General features: G+C 42.1%; 1 protein-coding gene across 1 annotated transcript; it reads right to left on the bottom strand.

Annotated features, from left to right (window-relative positions):
* Positions 1-1813: 1813 nt before the first annotated feature.
* LOC105505015 (transmembrane and coiled-coil domain-containing protein 5B-like) lies at positions 1814-12936 on the bottom strand. The gene is made up of 10 exons (XM_011932699.1): positions 12851-12936; positions 11880-11988; positions 11119-11268; positions 10682-10799; positions 10333-10383; positions 9619-9687; positions 7912-8067; positions 6840-6904; positions 2225-2300; positions 1814-1969 (listed from the first exon to the last, which is right to left on the bottom strand). The coding sequence occupies exons 3-10, from the start codon at positions 11259-11261 to the stop codon at positions 1922-1924; spliced, it is 726 nt and encodes a 241-aa protein (XP_011788089.1). The 5' UTR covers positions 11262-11268; positions 11880-11988; positions 12851-12936; the 3' UTR covers positions 1814-1921.
* Positions 12937-13943: the final 1007 nt, after the last annotated feature.

Here is a 13943-nt window from a genome sequence, read left to right as displayed (position 1 = left end):
AGTGCCCTTATGTATATCCCAAAGAGACTGGAGAATCTAACAAATGAACACATTATTATTATTATTATTGAGACATCTCACTCTGTCACCCAGGTTGGAGTGCAGTGGCGTGATCTCGGCTCACTGCAACCTCCGCCTCCCCATTTCAAGCAATTCTCCCGCCTCAGCCTCCCGAGTAGCTGGGATTACAGGCGTGCACCACCACGCCTGGGTAAGTATATGATTGTTTAAGTTTTTAAAAATATGGAGCAGAGAATGGAAGTCCTGAGGGGAGTTTTTATTATCTCGCCTTAAGTGCAGCTTTTCTCAACGGCCAAGGGTGGAATCTGCGAATACCTAGTGAGGGGTCCCAGGACTCACAGACTAAATTCACAGACCAACACTGTGGACTCTCATCCAACATATTTATTTGAAAGGGAGACATTCCAGAGGGAAAGCAGGGAAAGAACAAAATGAAAAACTCAGATGTCAAGTAGCGGCTCTGAGTCAAAGGCTTCCACATCCTTCCTGGCCATCCCCAACATGGGGCCACAGCCATGGCCCCTCCACTCAGGTGTGGGGTGATGCCCCCAGGTCACCCCAGACTAGTGTGGTAGCGCTTCTTCCACTGCTAGAGTGAGGAAGGGACACGAGACCTCCCTCAGCCTCTCCAAGGTGCCCCTGCTCAGCACCAGGGGCAGGACATCCACGAAAAGATCTGGGTTTATGTACTGCAGGTGGAAAAACACATAAGCCAGCAACCTAATGAAGACTAGGGCCATGAAGGTGAGATACTGGAAATGCCTGCAAAGAGATGTTCATTATTTGCGTGAGAAAAAAGACAGCCTGAGGTCAAGCAGTGGAAGGCAAACCTCACAGTCCTAAATGACTGGTGAATTGCTTTCTTCAGGCAAAGTTGATAAGGGAAAGTAGGGAATGGGGACACAGGGTAAGAGTAGGGAAGAGGCAAATACAGAAAAAGAGTGATGTCATGGTTAGAAATTGAATACAACCCTCCTGACATTTAGTCCTCCAACAGCATAGTCCTCCTGACATTTTCTATGTAGAAAAGTTAGAGGTACGAAAGACTTTCCGGGTACTGTGTATGGGACAGGCCTTTCTAGGGTTGTCAGAAAATGTTTAGGACCATCACTTGTGAGCCTTGTGTCCAGTGGTTCTTCCCAGGTCCTCTACAATGGACAGTTTTAGAATTTGAAATAAGATTTAGCCATCGGTGACATTAACATCCAGGAAAAATGATGAGGATTAGCTTTTTTCTAAACAGGTGCTAAAGCAAACCAATAAAAAGGGCTTTCTCTCTCTCTCTCTCTCTCTCTCTCTGTGTGTGTGTGTGTGTGTGTGTGTGTTTTCTTGTGTGCACTCAAGAAAATCCTACTCTGGCAACAGGTCTCAGACCTTCAACTATTTTGAAATATCGTAAATTGAGGCTTTTTATTAAAGTGCCACTTGAAGCTCTTCAGGGTCAATCTTCTTATTTCAAAAACTAAAAAACCAAAGGCACAGAGAGTTCAAGGATCTTTTTCTAAAGTTTCTAAGCCTGAAGATAACTAAGAAAATTAATGCATCCTAAACTTTCTTCCCAACAAGGAATATCACAGAGGAAATCAAGTTCAGGGCTTGAAAACTGGAAAGGGCTCTACCTAGGATCGTAAGAATGAAAATTGAAAGTTAAATGCAACCTACATCTTTATCCCAAATTTCTCAGAAAGAGCCACACATTTCTCCAGCTATTTATAACTGTTGTTTAACTCTGGTGTTATAATTCTGCACTGAGAAAAGTAAGAATGGTTGGGAGAAATTTGGGGCTGCCTTGTGTATTCTGATCACTGGATGATGTGTTTATCCTTGTTCTTTTGGCCCTCATCAGGTAATGCACAGAGTGAAATGTGGTCTAGGCTAGGTAAAGGCAAGATTCTTCCACTTACTTGTACCAACAGATTCTCTTCTGTTTCTTAATGGTGGTCTTCTCCTGTGGGAAGCAATGAGAAATCACAGCTATGGCTTTTCATGTGTTCACAGAGAGGCAGAAGAGCAGAGGCCCTGGAGTCAGGACGCCTGGGTGTGAATTCTGCCTCTGCCACGTCCTAGCTTCCGTGGTGTGGAGTAGGCACTAAACCTCACTACTTCCTAATTATAGGATTATTAAAAAGGAGGGAAAGAGAGGGAGAACCTAGGAGAGGGAGGGGACAGAGGAAAACCCAGGTTTGGAATAGGAAAAACTTGCCGTGTTTCTTTGGGTAGTGTCCACCAAAATTGACCCAGGTTTCACTATTTGAGAGGAGTCATTCTGGGCTTTGGATCTGGGAAAGAGATCAGAGCCAAGAATTAGGTAACGTAATCTGAGAGGCTGATGAAAGGTGCTTTCCTAAGTTATGTGACATCCTAGACTCTTGGTAACATTCACAACGCTCAACATTTACAACCCATAATTGCTCAACTTATAAAGAACCAGGAAGATGTGATTCATTCTTAAAAGAAAGACAAGCAGTGAAAACTAAGCTGGATAGAACCCTGACGTTGGATTCAGACTGCAGTTTGTGTCTTGGTGGCAGCTCAGTGTCAGGTCTGGTCTTATGTCCTGAGTTGGGCTGCTCACACATTGCCCTGAGCATGCATGGTTGGGAAGTCCAGTCAGAGATTCAGGTACAGTTCAGACACAGATTTAGGAACTCCCCATGTCTGACTCTCTACTTTTTCCCCAGTATCTTTGGCTGCCTCAAACTGTCTATTCCATATTTTGTTACTCCAAAAAGACTATAGGTTTTCTCTGCTGGTGCATCTTACACACCCAGTTTGGTCTTTCTTCAGGCTAGAAGCTATAGAAATGAGGAAATAATGCCCATAATTCTCTTTTTCCAAGTGCCAGATCCCTTCCAGAATCTGCTTGCTTTTATTCACTCGCCAATACCTTCTGTTCGTTGTTTGTTCATTTGTTTTGCTGTCCTAAGTTTTGCTTTCTGCAATAGGATTGAATCCATTAATGGAAATGCCTATAAATAATACCAGCAAATAATGCCTGCAAATGCTTGCAAATAATTCAATAAAGCAAGAAAAAGAAATAAAAAGTTAAAGACTGAAAAGGAAAAAATACAATTGTTATTATTTATAGTTGAGAAGCTAAAAGAAATTTTTAGAATAGGTGAATTTAGCAAGACTAATGATACAAGTTCAAAATATAGAAACCAATTGTATTTCTATGCACTAACAGTAATCAATTAAAAAATCAAGGCTGGGCATGTTGGCTTACACCTGTAATCCTAGCACTTTGGGAGGCCAAGGCAGGAGGATTGCTTAAGTCTAGGAGTTTGAGACCAGCCTGAGCAACATAGTGGGACCCTGTCTCTATTTTATTTAATTTTATTATTTTATTTATATTTTTTGAGATGGAGTCTCGCTCTGTCACCGAGGTTGGAGTGCAGTGGCATAATCTTGGCTCACCGCAACCTCTGCCTCCCAGGTTCAAGCAATTCTCCTGCCTAAGCCTCCCAAGTAGCTGGGACTACAGGCATGCACCACCACACTTGGCTATTTTTTTTTTTTTTTTTGTATTTTTAGTAGAGATAGGGTTTCACCATGTTGGTCAGGCTGGTCTTGAACTCTTGACCTGCCTCAGCTTCCCAAAGAGCTGGGATTACAGGCATGAGCCACCACCCCTGGCCACCGTCTCTATTTTTTTTAAAAAAAATTAATAAAAAAAGAAAATTAAATTAACACAGCATTCACAGTAGCATTAAAAATATTAAATACTTAGGAACAAATCCGATGGAAAGTGTATAAGAACACCACACAGAAAACTATAAAACATTATTGTGAGAAATTAAAGACCTAAATAAATGGAGGGATAAAGATGTCATGGTGTGTGAAACTATTGTTTATTTTTATTGTTGTTTGTGGTCCAGGCTCTGGTGGTCCAGGCTGGAATACGGTGGTGCAATCATAGCTCACTTTTACCTCAAACTCCTGGACTCAAACAATCCTCCTGCCTCAGCCTCCTGAGTAGCTAGGACTATAGGCACACACAACCATGACCAGCTAATTTGTTTTATTTTTTTTAGAGATAGTGTCTTGCTATGTTGCCCAGGCTGGTCTCCATCTCCTGGCCTCAAGAGAACCTCCCCTCCTAGCCTCCCAAAACGCTGGCATTACAGGCACAAGCCACAGCACCTGGCCCTGGAAAACTATTGTTTAGATACTAATTATCCTCTCACTTTATCTATAGATTCCATGTAACTCCAATCAACATCTCAGCAAGGATTTTTGTTTTTTTTTTTTGGTAGAAGTTGAAAAACCAATTTTAAAATTTATATAGAAATTCAAGGGGCCAAGAAAGCCAAGATAAGCATGCAGAATTTAAGCTACCATATCAATACTAATTATAAAGCTACAGTAATTAGTGTAGTTTTGGCACAAGGATAGAAACAGCGACTAATTGTGCAGAATAAAGCATCCAGGAACACTCACACATATATGGTCACCAGACATAAAATAAGACACCACTGCAAATGCATAGTCTCTTCAATAAATGGTGCTGGACCAATTGGATATCCATATGGAAAAAAACCCCCACAAATTTTAATCTCTACCTCACACCACAGAAAAGAAAATAAATTCCAAAAGCATGTAAACCTGAGTAAAAGGTAAATGATAAAAAATTCTAGGGGAAACCATAGAGAGTAGTTTTATGACCTCAAAAAGGCAGAAAGCAAAAAGAATGGATTGACACATTTCACAGATTAGATTGTTCCCCAAATTAATAACTATTGTTTATCCAAAATGTCATTAAGAAAGTAAAAAAGGAAAGCCACAGAATAGCCTGTAATACATACATTTGACAGAGGATCTTATGAAAAAAATAAGGAACTCCTACAAATCAATTAGAAAAAAACTAACAATCTCACAGACGCAGGCAAAAGACATATCACAAAGAGGACATTCAAATTTCCAAACTGTGTGAAAAGCTATAAAACATCATTATTAATCATCAATAAAATGCACATAAAATATCATTATTATTCAGTAATAAAATGTTTTTAAAATCAAAATTGTACATCACTACAGCCTCCTGCCAGACTAGCTAAAATCATAAAGGCTGTAAATACTGAGTGAAAGTAAGGATGAGGAATAACTAGAACTCTTGTACATTTTTTATGGGAGGGGATGTTGGTACAGGCACTTCGGAAAATTGTTCAGCTTCTCTAGTAAACCAAAGATGTATATACCCTATGACCTAGAAATTCTATTCCTTGGCATATAACCCAAGAAAAATGAGAGGATACATCCATCAAAAGATATGCACAAGAATGCTTGTAGCAGCATTATTAAAATCTCCTAACTGGAAATAAACAACATGTTCCTTAACAGTAGAATAGATAAATTGTGCCATATTTCTGTATGTTATATAGAATATAACAGCCATGAAAAAGAACAAGCAACAATGTGAGTGAGTCTCAGTGAAAGCTAGACACAATCAAGAACATAATACATTTACACAAAGGTCAAGAATGCTTTAAAAAGAAAGAGATAGAAGTCAGGCGAATGGTTACTTTTCCAGGAGTATTGACTGGGAGGAGGGAACAGGGAGACTTTTCGGGAACTCAAAATGTTTCATAGCTTAATCTCAGTGGTGTTCTCACATATAAAAATTCACCAAACTGTATAAAATTTGTGCACTTTATATATATTATATAATGCAATTGAAAAGTATAAATAATCAAAAGGAAAGTGTGACAAGTCCTGAGACATACAGTCTATGGAAAGAAAGCATAAAAGGGCATCACTGGGGCCTCTGGTCAGTCTGGTGGACCCACTGCATCCTGGGAAAGGGGACAGTACACACACATAAAGGAATATTTCTGGGCCCCTAGTCCTCTTTTTACTACGTTTCTTACTCTCTGAACATAGCTCCAGATAATTTTCAGGAATGACATGCAACTGAGGACATGTGAAAAGAACATGAGGGCTGGGCACGGTGGCTCATGCCTGTAATCCCAGCACTTTGGGAGTCTGAGACAGGTGGATCACCTGAGATCAGGGGTTCGAGACCAGCCTGGCTAACATGGTGAAATGCTGTTTCTACTAAAAACACAAAAATTAGTTGGGCACAGTGGCACATGCCTGTAATCCCAGCTATTTGGGAGGCTGAGGCAAGGGAATCATTTGGACCTGGGAGGCGGAGGTGCGGTTAACTGAGATCCCACCGTTGCACTCCAGCCTGGGCGACAAGCATGAAACTCTGTCTCGAACAAACAACAACAGCAACAACAACAACAATAACAAAAAAAAAAAAAAAAAGAGAGAGAGAAGAACACTAAAAAGATACTTTTTTTTTTGACAGGAAATCTCACTCTGTTGCCCAGGCTGGAGTGCAATGGCACGATCTCGGCTCACTGCAACCTCCGCCTCCCGGGTTCAAGGGATTCTCATGCCTCAGCCTCCCAAGCAGCTAGGATTACAGGTAGCGACTACCAGACCTGGCTAATTTTTGTATTTTTTTAGTAGAGACGGGGTTTCACCATGTGGCCAGGATGGTCTCAATCTCCTAACCTCAGGTGATCCACCCGCCTCGGCCTCTCAAAGTGTTGGTATTACAGGCATGAGCCACCGCACCTGGCCAAAAAGAGACTTTTAAAACACCAATTGCTGAGGAAGGCAAGAGGAAAGCCTGAATGCTGGTGGTTTTCCAGTCTGAACCACGGAGCGGAGGCTGAAAGAGATGACTTGTTGGAGGCCGTTTACACAGCGACACACACTATGCTGAGAAGCACCGCTCCCTTCAAAGACCGCCCGGACTGCCAGACTGTCACTGCAGTCCATCAGGGAGGCCATTTTTCTGAGCTTACATTTCTTTCTCAAGAAGCAGCGCCTCCTTTTCCTCTTTCATCTTCCTCAGAACTTCCTGGTATTTCTTTCCATGAAGTTAAAAAAAAAAAAGTCATAAATGGAAAATGTCCATATTTCATCATGATGTCATTAATACAAGCATTCTGCTAATTATTTTCCAAACAGTGTACTCATCAGTATGCACACACCAGTGGGGGAGGGGTTCCAATAAAAAATTCAAAGATATTAGTAACCAGAATGGATGTGTATAAACAAAAAGAGCTCCCTCCCATTCAGGTCCCTGCTTGTATTCAAATCCCAGTTCTGACGTTTACTAGCTGTGTTCCCCATTACTAGCTGCGTTCTAATGTCCTGAAACCTCATTATCCCCTTGATCATAACTGTCATGCTCATAGAATTATTGAACAAATTCATTGAGAAGAATACTATATATATGTTGAGTGCTTAGCACAGTACTTGGCACAAAGTAAATCCTTAACAAACATCCGTCTTCTTGTTGCTGTTGTATATAGAGCATTTCTCCTAGTGACACATTCTAGCCTAATGAAAAACCAAGGAACGCATGGCCTTGGAGACATTCTGCCTCTACTCGGACTTCTCCTCCAGACGGGTTGTACCTTTATGTAGTAGACCTGGTCCTTACAGAGCTCAGACACAGATTGGTAGTCACTCTCTATCTAAAAAGAAAGAAAATTAACAAACCCCATGAGTCAAATCAGAGCCAAACCCAGCCTCCTGCCTGGGGCCCTACCTGATGCACTGGCACTTGGCTGGTTACTTAGCAACTCCGGACTTGAAGGAAACAACAATCACATCACAAAGAGGTGATCTCATCGTTAGGCATAGGGTCTGATCTTAAGCAAAGGAAATATTTTGCCCAAGTTGTCATATGCCTGTCGGGTGATATACCAGGGGATGTGGCAAGGCACTTTGGTTTGGAATTCAACAATGGTATTTGACATAGAGGTGTAAGAAATGGTAAAAGCAGGATTTTTAATAGAAGTTTTCTTTCCCTTCAGCTACATAAGAATGCATAAGAATCAGAAATTCATTTGCAAGATGTTTTTGTACCTCCCCCTCCCATGCCTCAACAGATCTGTTTCTAAGACCCTTGGGATTCTCTCCCATTCTATCCTGATAGACCCTCAGTGGAAGAGACACTGCCTCTACCTTGGCCAGCTCCTCCTCTTGCTTTGCACAGGACTCTGTTGACTTCTGTAGTCTTGCCTGTGGAAGACAACGAGTGACAGCAGAAAGTTACTACTAGCATTCTTTTATGGAAGGGAAGTGGGTAATTATCACCATCTCCAGACCAGCAGAGAGCATGGTACTAATGGCTATCATATGTTGAAGACATCTGATAACAATTTAGGGTGGGCACTTGTTATTACCCACCCCCCCACACCATTTTACAGATGAGGAAACAAAGGCGCGGAGAAGTTAAGTATGCAACTTGTTTAAAAGTTGCAGAGTGGCAGAGCTGACATTTATGCCTCAGCAAGCCAGTGCCCCATTCAGTGAGCCCAGCCATCCTCCTTCCTCCAGGCCTACTGACCAAAGCTCACAAGCCTCTTCCTCCCACTCATATTTCATAGGGTGTACTGGCATGTCCTCCGAATCACACAGGAAATAAAAGAGAAACCTGGGCCAGGCGTGGTGGCTCAGGCCTGTAATCCCAGCACTTTGGGAGACCGAGGCAGGCAGATTCCTTGAGGTCAAGAGTTTGAGACCACCCTGGCCAACATGGTGAACCCTGGCCAACATGGTGAACCCCCATCTCTACTGAAAATACAAAAATTAGCCAGGTATCGTGGCGTACGCCTGTAGTCCCAGCCGCTCAGGAGGCTGAGGCAGGAGAACTGCTTTAACTCCTGGGAAACAGAAGTTGCAGTGAGCTGAGATCTTGCCACTGCACTCCAGCCTGGATGACAGAGTGAGACTCCATCTCAAAAAAAAAAAAAAAAAAAAAAAAAAAAAAAAAAAAAAAAAAAAAAAAAAAAAGAAGAAGAAGAAGAGAGAGAGACAGAGAGAAACCTGGCTTCTCTTTTTCTGAGAAATGCATAAGACAGTGGGGCTCTTGTACAGTTGGCTCAGTTAAATTGCCACACTCAGCACATACATATGCAGAGAGCTTCCTAATAGGGGTTTTCCCCACTATTGGGTGTCCAGTGTAGTCATTCATTCAATATATATTTATTGGGCGTTTACTATGTGCCAGGTACATAGTTCTAGGTCCTGGGGAAACAAATTAACAACATAGACAACAATTGATGTTCTCAATGGACTTACTTTCCAGCAGAGGCAAAAGATAATAAAATAAATTTAAAACAACAACAACAACAAAACAACTTCTTGGGCCTTTGAGCCATGGGTTGGAAAATCAGAAGATCACGACACATCCCTGTATGATTATGGGAGTCAATATTTTCTTCCTATTGAATATCTTATTTGTGTGTCCTTAAGTAATAAACTTCCAGAGGGCAGGTCCCAGTGGGCATTCAGAACTTGTGTTTTATTGACTGGTGGAAGATGGGGACTCTGGAGCAGTTCCCTCCACTTTGATCCACTGCAGTCATCTCTGCTCTTAGTGTGACTAGTGATGTCATGAATGCCCCACAGGCCGTGGGATTACATACATGGAATAAAGGACACTGACTCATCTCTGGTAAGTACACAGACACAACCAGTACGTACCCTAGGGGAGTCCTTGAGAGCAATTTCTCACAGGACCGAGAATTGACACACCTCCCAGAAAATCTGTTTGTTTTTTCTACTCACCCTCATTTCCTCCAGGATCTGCTTTGTGGCTTCTTCTTCAAGGTCAATATTTGTAAATAGCCCTGAAATCTAAAATAGCATTCCAAAAATCATGAACTAAGTATGGCACACAGACATGAAAATCTGGGACAGTGGCAGACTAGGGGTCCCAGGTACAGACGGTGGTTACTAATTCGGGCCCTGGGTAGAAGCTTGGCAGAAAAGCATCTCCGTTACCCTGTGCAGGCTGCCTGACTCCATGAGGGCTGGACAGACTTGTCTGTTCCCATCGCCCATGGAAGCAAGGGCACAGTGAGGAGGAGAGGACAATGAGACAGGGAAGGGAGAATGGGGCAGAGTGGTGGGAGGAGGGATAAGTCTTTCTCCCTGTACAGCCCTTTAGCCCTCTCACCACAATCTGTAATGCCCAGAGAAGAATTGGCAGCTGCAGTGTGGAGGGACCATGCCACCTTCGCCAGTTACCCCCTCTTCTCCAGTCTCTGTGATTAGAGTTCTGGAAGATAACTCTTATTGAGATTCCTAAGAAATGAGACTTATTTCCAGGGTGGGCTTTGCTATGTGGAGAACAGCATTTCCACGAACTTTTATGTATATATTTTCTCATTCTGAATGTGCCTAGCACCCCTCCTGCATGCCACCCACCAGCCTTTCTCTTGTGAAGACACAATGTTCTTAGGGACTCTGGGTCCCTAAAAAACCCAGGGCTCCCCTTACCTTTTTCTGAAGCTCCACCACATTCCTGCTTAGGATTGCATTACTTTTTTCCTGTGGGGAAAAAGGAAGTCAAGGGAAGAATGGTCATCTCTCCCCCTTCACCAGGTCACCAGAATAATATCTGGGGGATTAGTCTATCAAGTCGGAAAAGTGCACTCTGGCTCACACAGCAGATCTGGGAAAAAAGCCTCTTCGGCACCCACACCCAGTGCTTCATTCCCAGAACACTCTCTTAAACAGCCATGATTTTAGATACAGAAGAACTGAACATGGGATGACTTCCTGGGAAAGAGAGCAGCAGAATGCAAACAAATTGCACCCAAGGGTCCTTTTCTAGACCCCTCCTTACCAGCTTTGCTGTCTCCAATTCCAGCTCCCTCAGGGATTCCTCCTGATCATCTATGATATAGTTCAACTCCTCCTCCTCTTTGACTTGTTCTAGTGACAAGGCCAGCTCTCTTTCCAGACTGAAAAATATAAAGTCACCCAGGTGTGGATCAGCCCCTAAGGAAGCTGCCAGGGCCCCAGTTTAAGAAACTACTTCCAAAGTCTCAGGAAGTCAGAGTAACTACCAAATGCAATGGCAATAAAATGTCAACCTAATGTGAACACCTAATGCAAAAATCTATCCATGAAGTATTTTGAGGGCACTGTAGTTCATACGTCAGGATTTAAATAACACACCAAGATTCACCATCAAATAAGTGAAACTTCCTTCTACCTTCTGTATCCTAAGGGACCTGCAAGGGAGGAGAGGCCCTTCCCCCACCAACCGCAAAGCCTTACCTTGGAATAGTTTCTTCTTTCTCTTTAATCTTTCTAAGGAGAACCTGATTCTCCATATCCAGTTTCTGCAGGTCCTTTTCAAGGTCTGAATTCAGGCAGTCAAGGTTCTGTTTTACGGCTTCTAATGATGGTAATTCTATCATCTGGTACCTACAGAAAATCATCTTTATCACCAACCTCAGGACAGGAAAGCATAGGAGCCCTAAGAAGACGCTCCCCTATAATTTCATTCATTCTCTTATCTTCTATTGTTAATAGGCCTAACCAGCCTTATTTTGTTTTCCATGATAAATTGATTTCTACACTGTTTTGCATAAAGTAAATTCCTGGAGTGGAACCACATTTTAATTTGAAATACTGTGAGTGGCACCCACTAAAACAAATCTTTTATGAAGCAAAAGAAATATTTTTTCTATGAATATTTTAACACACTTGTTTTGAAATATTTTAGATGAAGTATGCAGCATCCAAGCAACACCTCTAAAGCATTTAAAGACCTGCAAGGGAAAGGTTTCTCCTTTTGTTATCTTCTAACCTAGTCAGGCAGGGACATGGGCTGAGTGGAGGCCGGAAGGGAGATTAATCTTTTTCCTGCAAGACTGATTAGCTGTTTGAAACACTAGAGGTCTTTGAAAACCTATTTGAAAGCCTTCATCATTAGTCTGATGAAGAACAGAGAACTGAAGCCAAAGTTTCTTCTCCCTAGGAAGCCTCCCCAGACTTGAGGAGATACGGTCTCACACAGTGGAGCTCTTCCCTACTGGATTGCTGGAGACACTTCCCGTGGAGCTTCCTCTACCGAACTCTTATTATTCCCTTACTTACACATCATCCAGTGGATTCTGTCCAACGTCTTCCATCATAGCGTTCCTAAAATGTGAACACAAACATCCGTTATGGAAAAGCTCCCAACAGCCAATGCAGTAATTGCCCCAGGAAGGAGCAGGTAAAAGGTAGGCCTTGTGTTCAGGCCACACAGAGCCAAGAAGAAACCTAAGCCTCCTACACTCTCACGCTTCCCAGGATCAATTGCAGTAGTTTTTACAAGCTAAATTTCAGTAAACCAGATCATATTTTGATTTTAAAATCTCATAAATGAAAATCACTGGAGCCCAGCAATCTTTCTGTTTTCAAATTTTTCCGCACTTTGGCTCCATTTTCCTTTTCTCACCTACATTTGTCCCATCACAAGTAAAGTTGCTAAGGGTACTCATGTATGTCTACTGACAAATCCGCTGAGTGATTGTTTCCAACCAAGTCTTCAGAGAATCTTTAAAAAATAGTGGAAGAGTTAGAGGGTACCATAAAGTTGGCTGACTGATTTCTATTAGTTTATTACCACCCTGCTTTCGAAAAAGCTCTAGCTATTATAAGTGGAGCTGACCCTAAAACAACAGCAGAAACAGCAGCATGGGCAACAGGATACAACTACTGAAAGGAAGAAACACATGTCAGGCTCTCAGGCACAGCATATCCTAATCATTGTACTACACAAGTTCAGGACCAAATCCCATCTAAGAAAAGCAGAGTACCAAATCTCTATTCTTCTTTCACATTGCATCTTCTCTTCTTTTCTCTTCCTGTTTAAGCCCTTTTGTTTTAATTCCCTTTTCAATTTCTTCTCCTGCCTCCTTCTTTTTTTTTATGTTTTAATCACTTTCCCTGGATTTTGCTTTTCTTTCTATGGTCTTTACACACAGCAATGTGGTGTGATGATGCCCTCTGAGCTCACCCTTCTCTTCCCAGTTGAGATTTCTTCTGCTCCCAACAGAGATTTCCAACTGAATGTCAGAACTATCAGAAAGGGCAATGCCTTACTGATGGTAAGCAGGCATAGCTGGACTTATTATATAATCTCTGGCTGGGCAGGGCAGCGTGTCATAATGGGTTGGGTGGGTGAGGGTAAGTAGGGGGGCGGGTGGGGCAGCAACAATCCACCTGTGGCATCATTGTGGGCACAGTGGGAGCAGAGTTCAGCACTTTAGGACAGTTGAGATCTCTTCTGTAGCAACAATAAGATCTGTGAAACAGATTTCTAGGCACAGTTTAAATCTCTTCCAAAGCAGTAATCAGTTCTATAGAACATATTTCATTTTTCCAAATCTCTAGGCCTAATGGTACTTGTGATCACTTTCATTTCTCTTCCATGATCTCTGTGTGGCATGTGTACAAATTGCTGCCAAATCCAAAGCATGCATCTGTATTGAATGCATCCAAGAGCTATAAGGTAGGGATGTCAGAGAGCAGGCCAGGATGGACCTGAGAGAAGACTTATCTATGAGCTAAGCAAGCCCTCATTCTCACCCAATCAGATTCTTGGAGCTGCAAAACAAGCCTCTTTATTTTCCCTTACTTGGCAGTGCCATCATTGGGAAAAAAGGATCTGACATTTCAAAGGTGGAAGGAGTGTGTGGAGATGGAACAGGAAGGAAGAGAAGTGTAGGGTCCAGAGATTCCATTTGACTGCTCACTCCTTTGGAATTCCCTCTTTGCTTTTTGAGGTCTTAAATTGCCGAAACAGTAGATGGAATTTTACATGTCAGTGTCACTCTACTAACCATTCCTGGATTCCTTCTCTGTGTTGACTAAGAAGATGAGGCAGGATGCAGAATTGAAGAGATATCAATAAAGATGTGTGCTTGGACTTCAAGTCTGTCCATTTCTGTCCTGTATACGCAATTTACTCCTCTATGATCCTTTTCCTTTTCTTTTCTTTTTTTTTTTTTAGCTCAAAAGGACAGAATTCTTCTATAATTTAAGTCTAACCTTTTCCAGATAAATTGTACTAATATCAAGTTGCTAAAAAGTCCTTATAAGACACACTA

This window comes from Colobus angolensis, unplaced genomic scaffold (assembly GCF_000951035.1).
Source record: "Colobus angolensis palliatus isolate OR3802 unplaced genomic scaffold, Cang.pa_1.0 Scaffold97, whole genome shotgun sequence".
Taxonomy (NCBI): domain Eukaryota; kingdom Metazoa; phylum Chordata; class Mammalia; order Primates; family Cercopithecidae; genus Colobus; species Colobus angolensis.
This window is presented reverse-complemented; position numbering and strand designations above follow the sequence as displayed.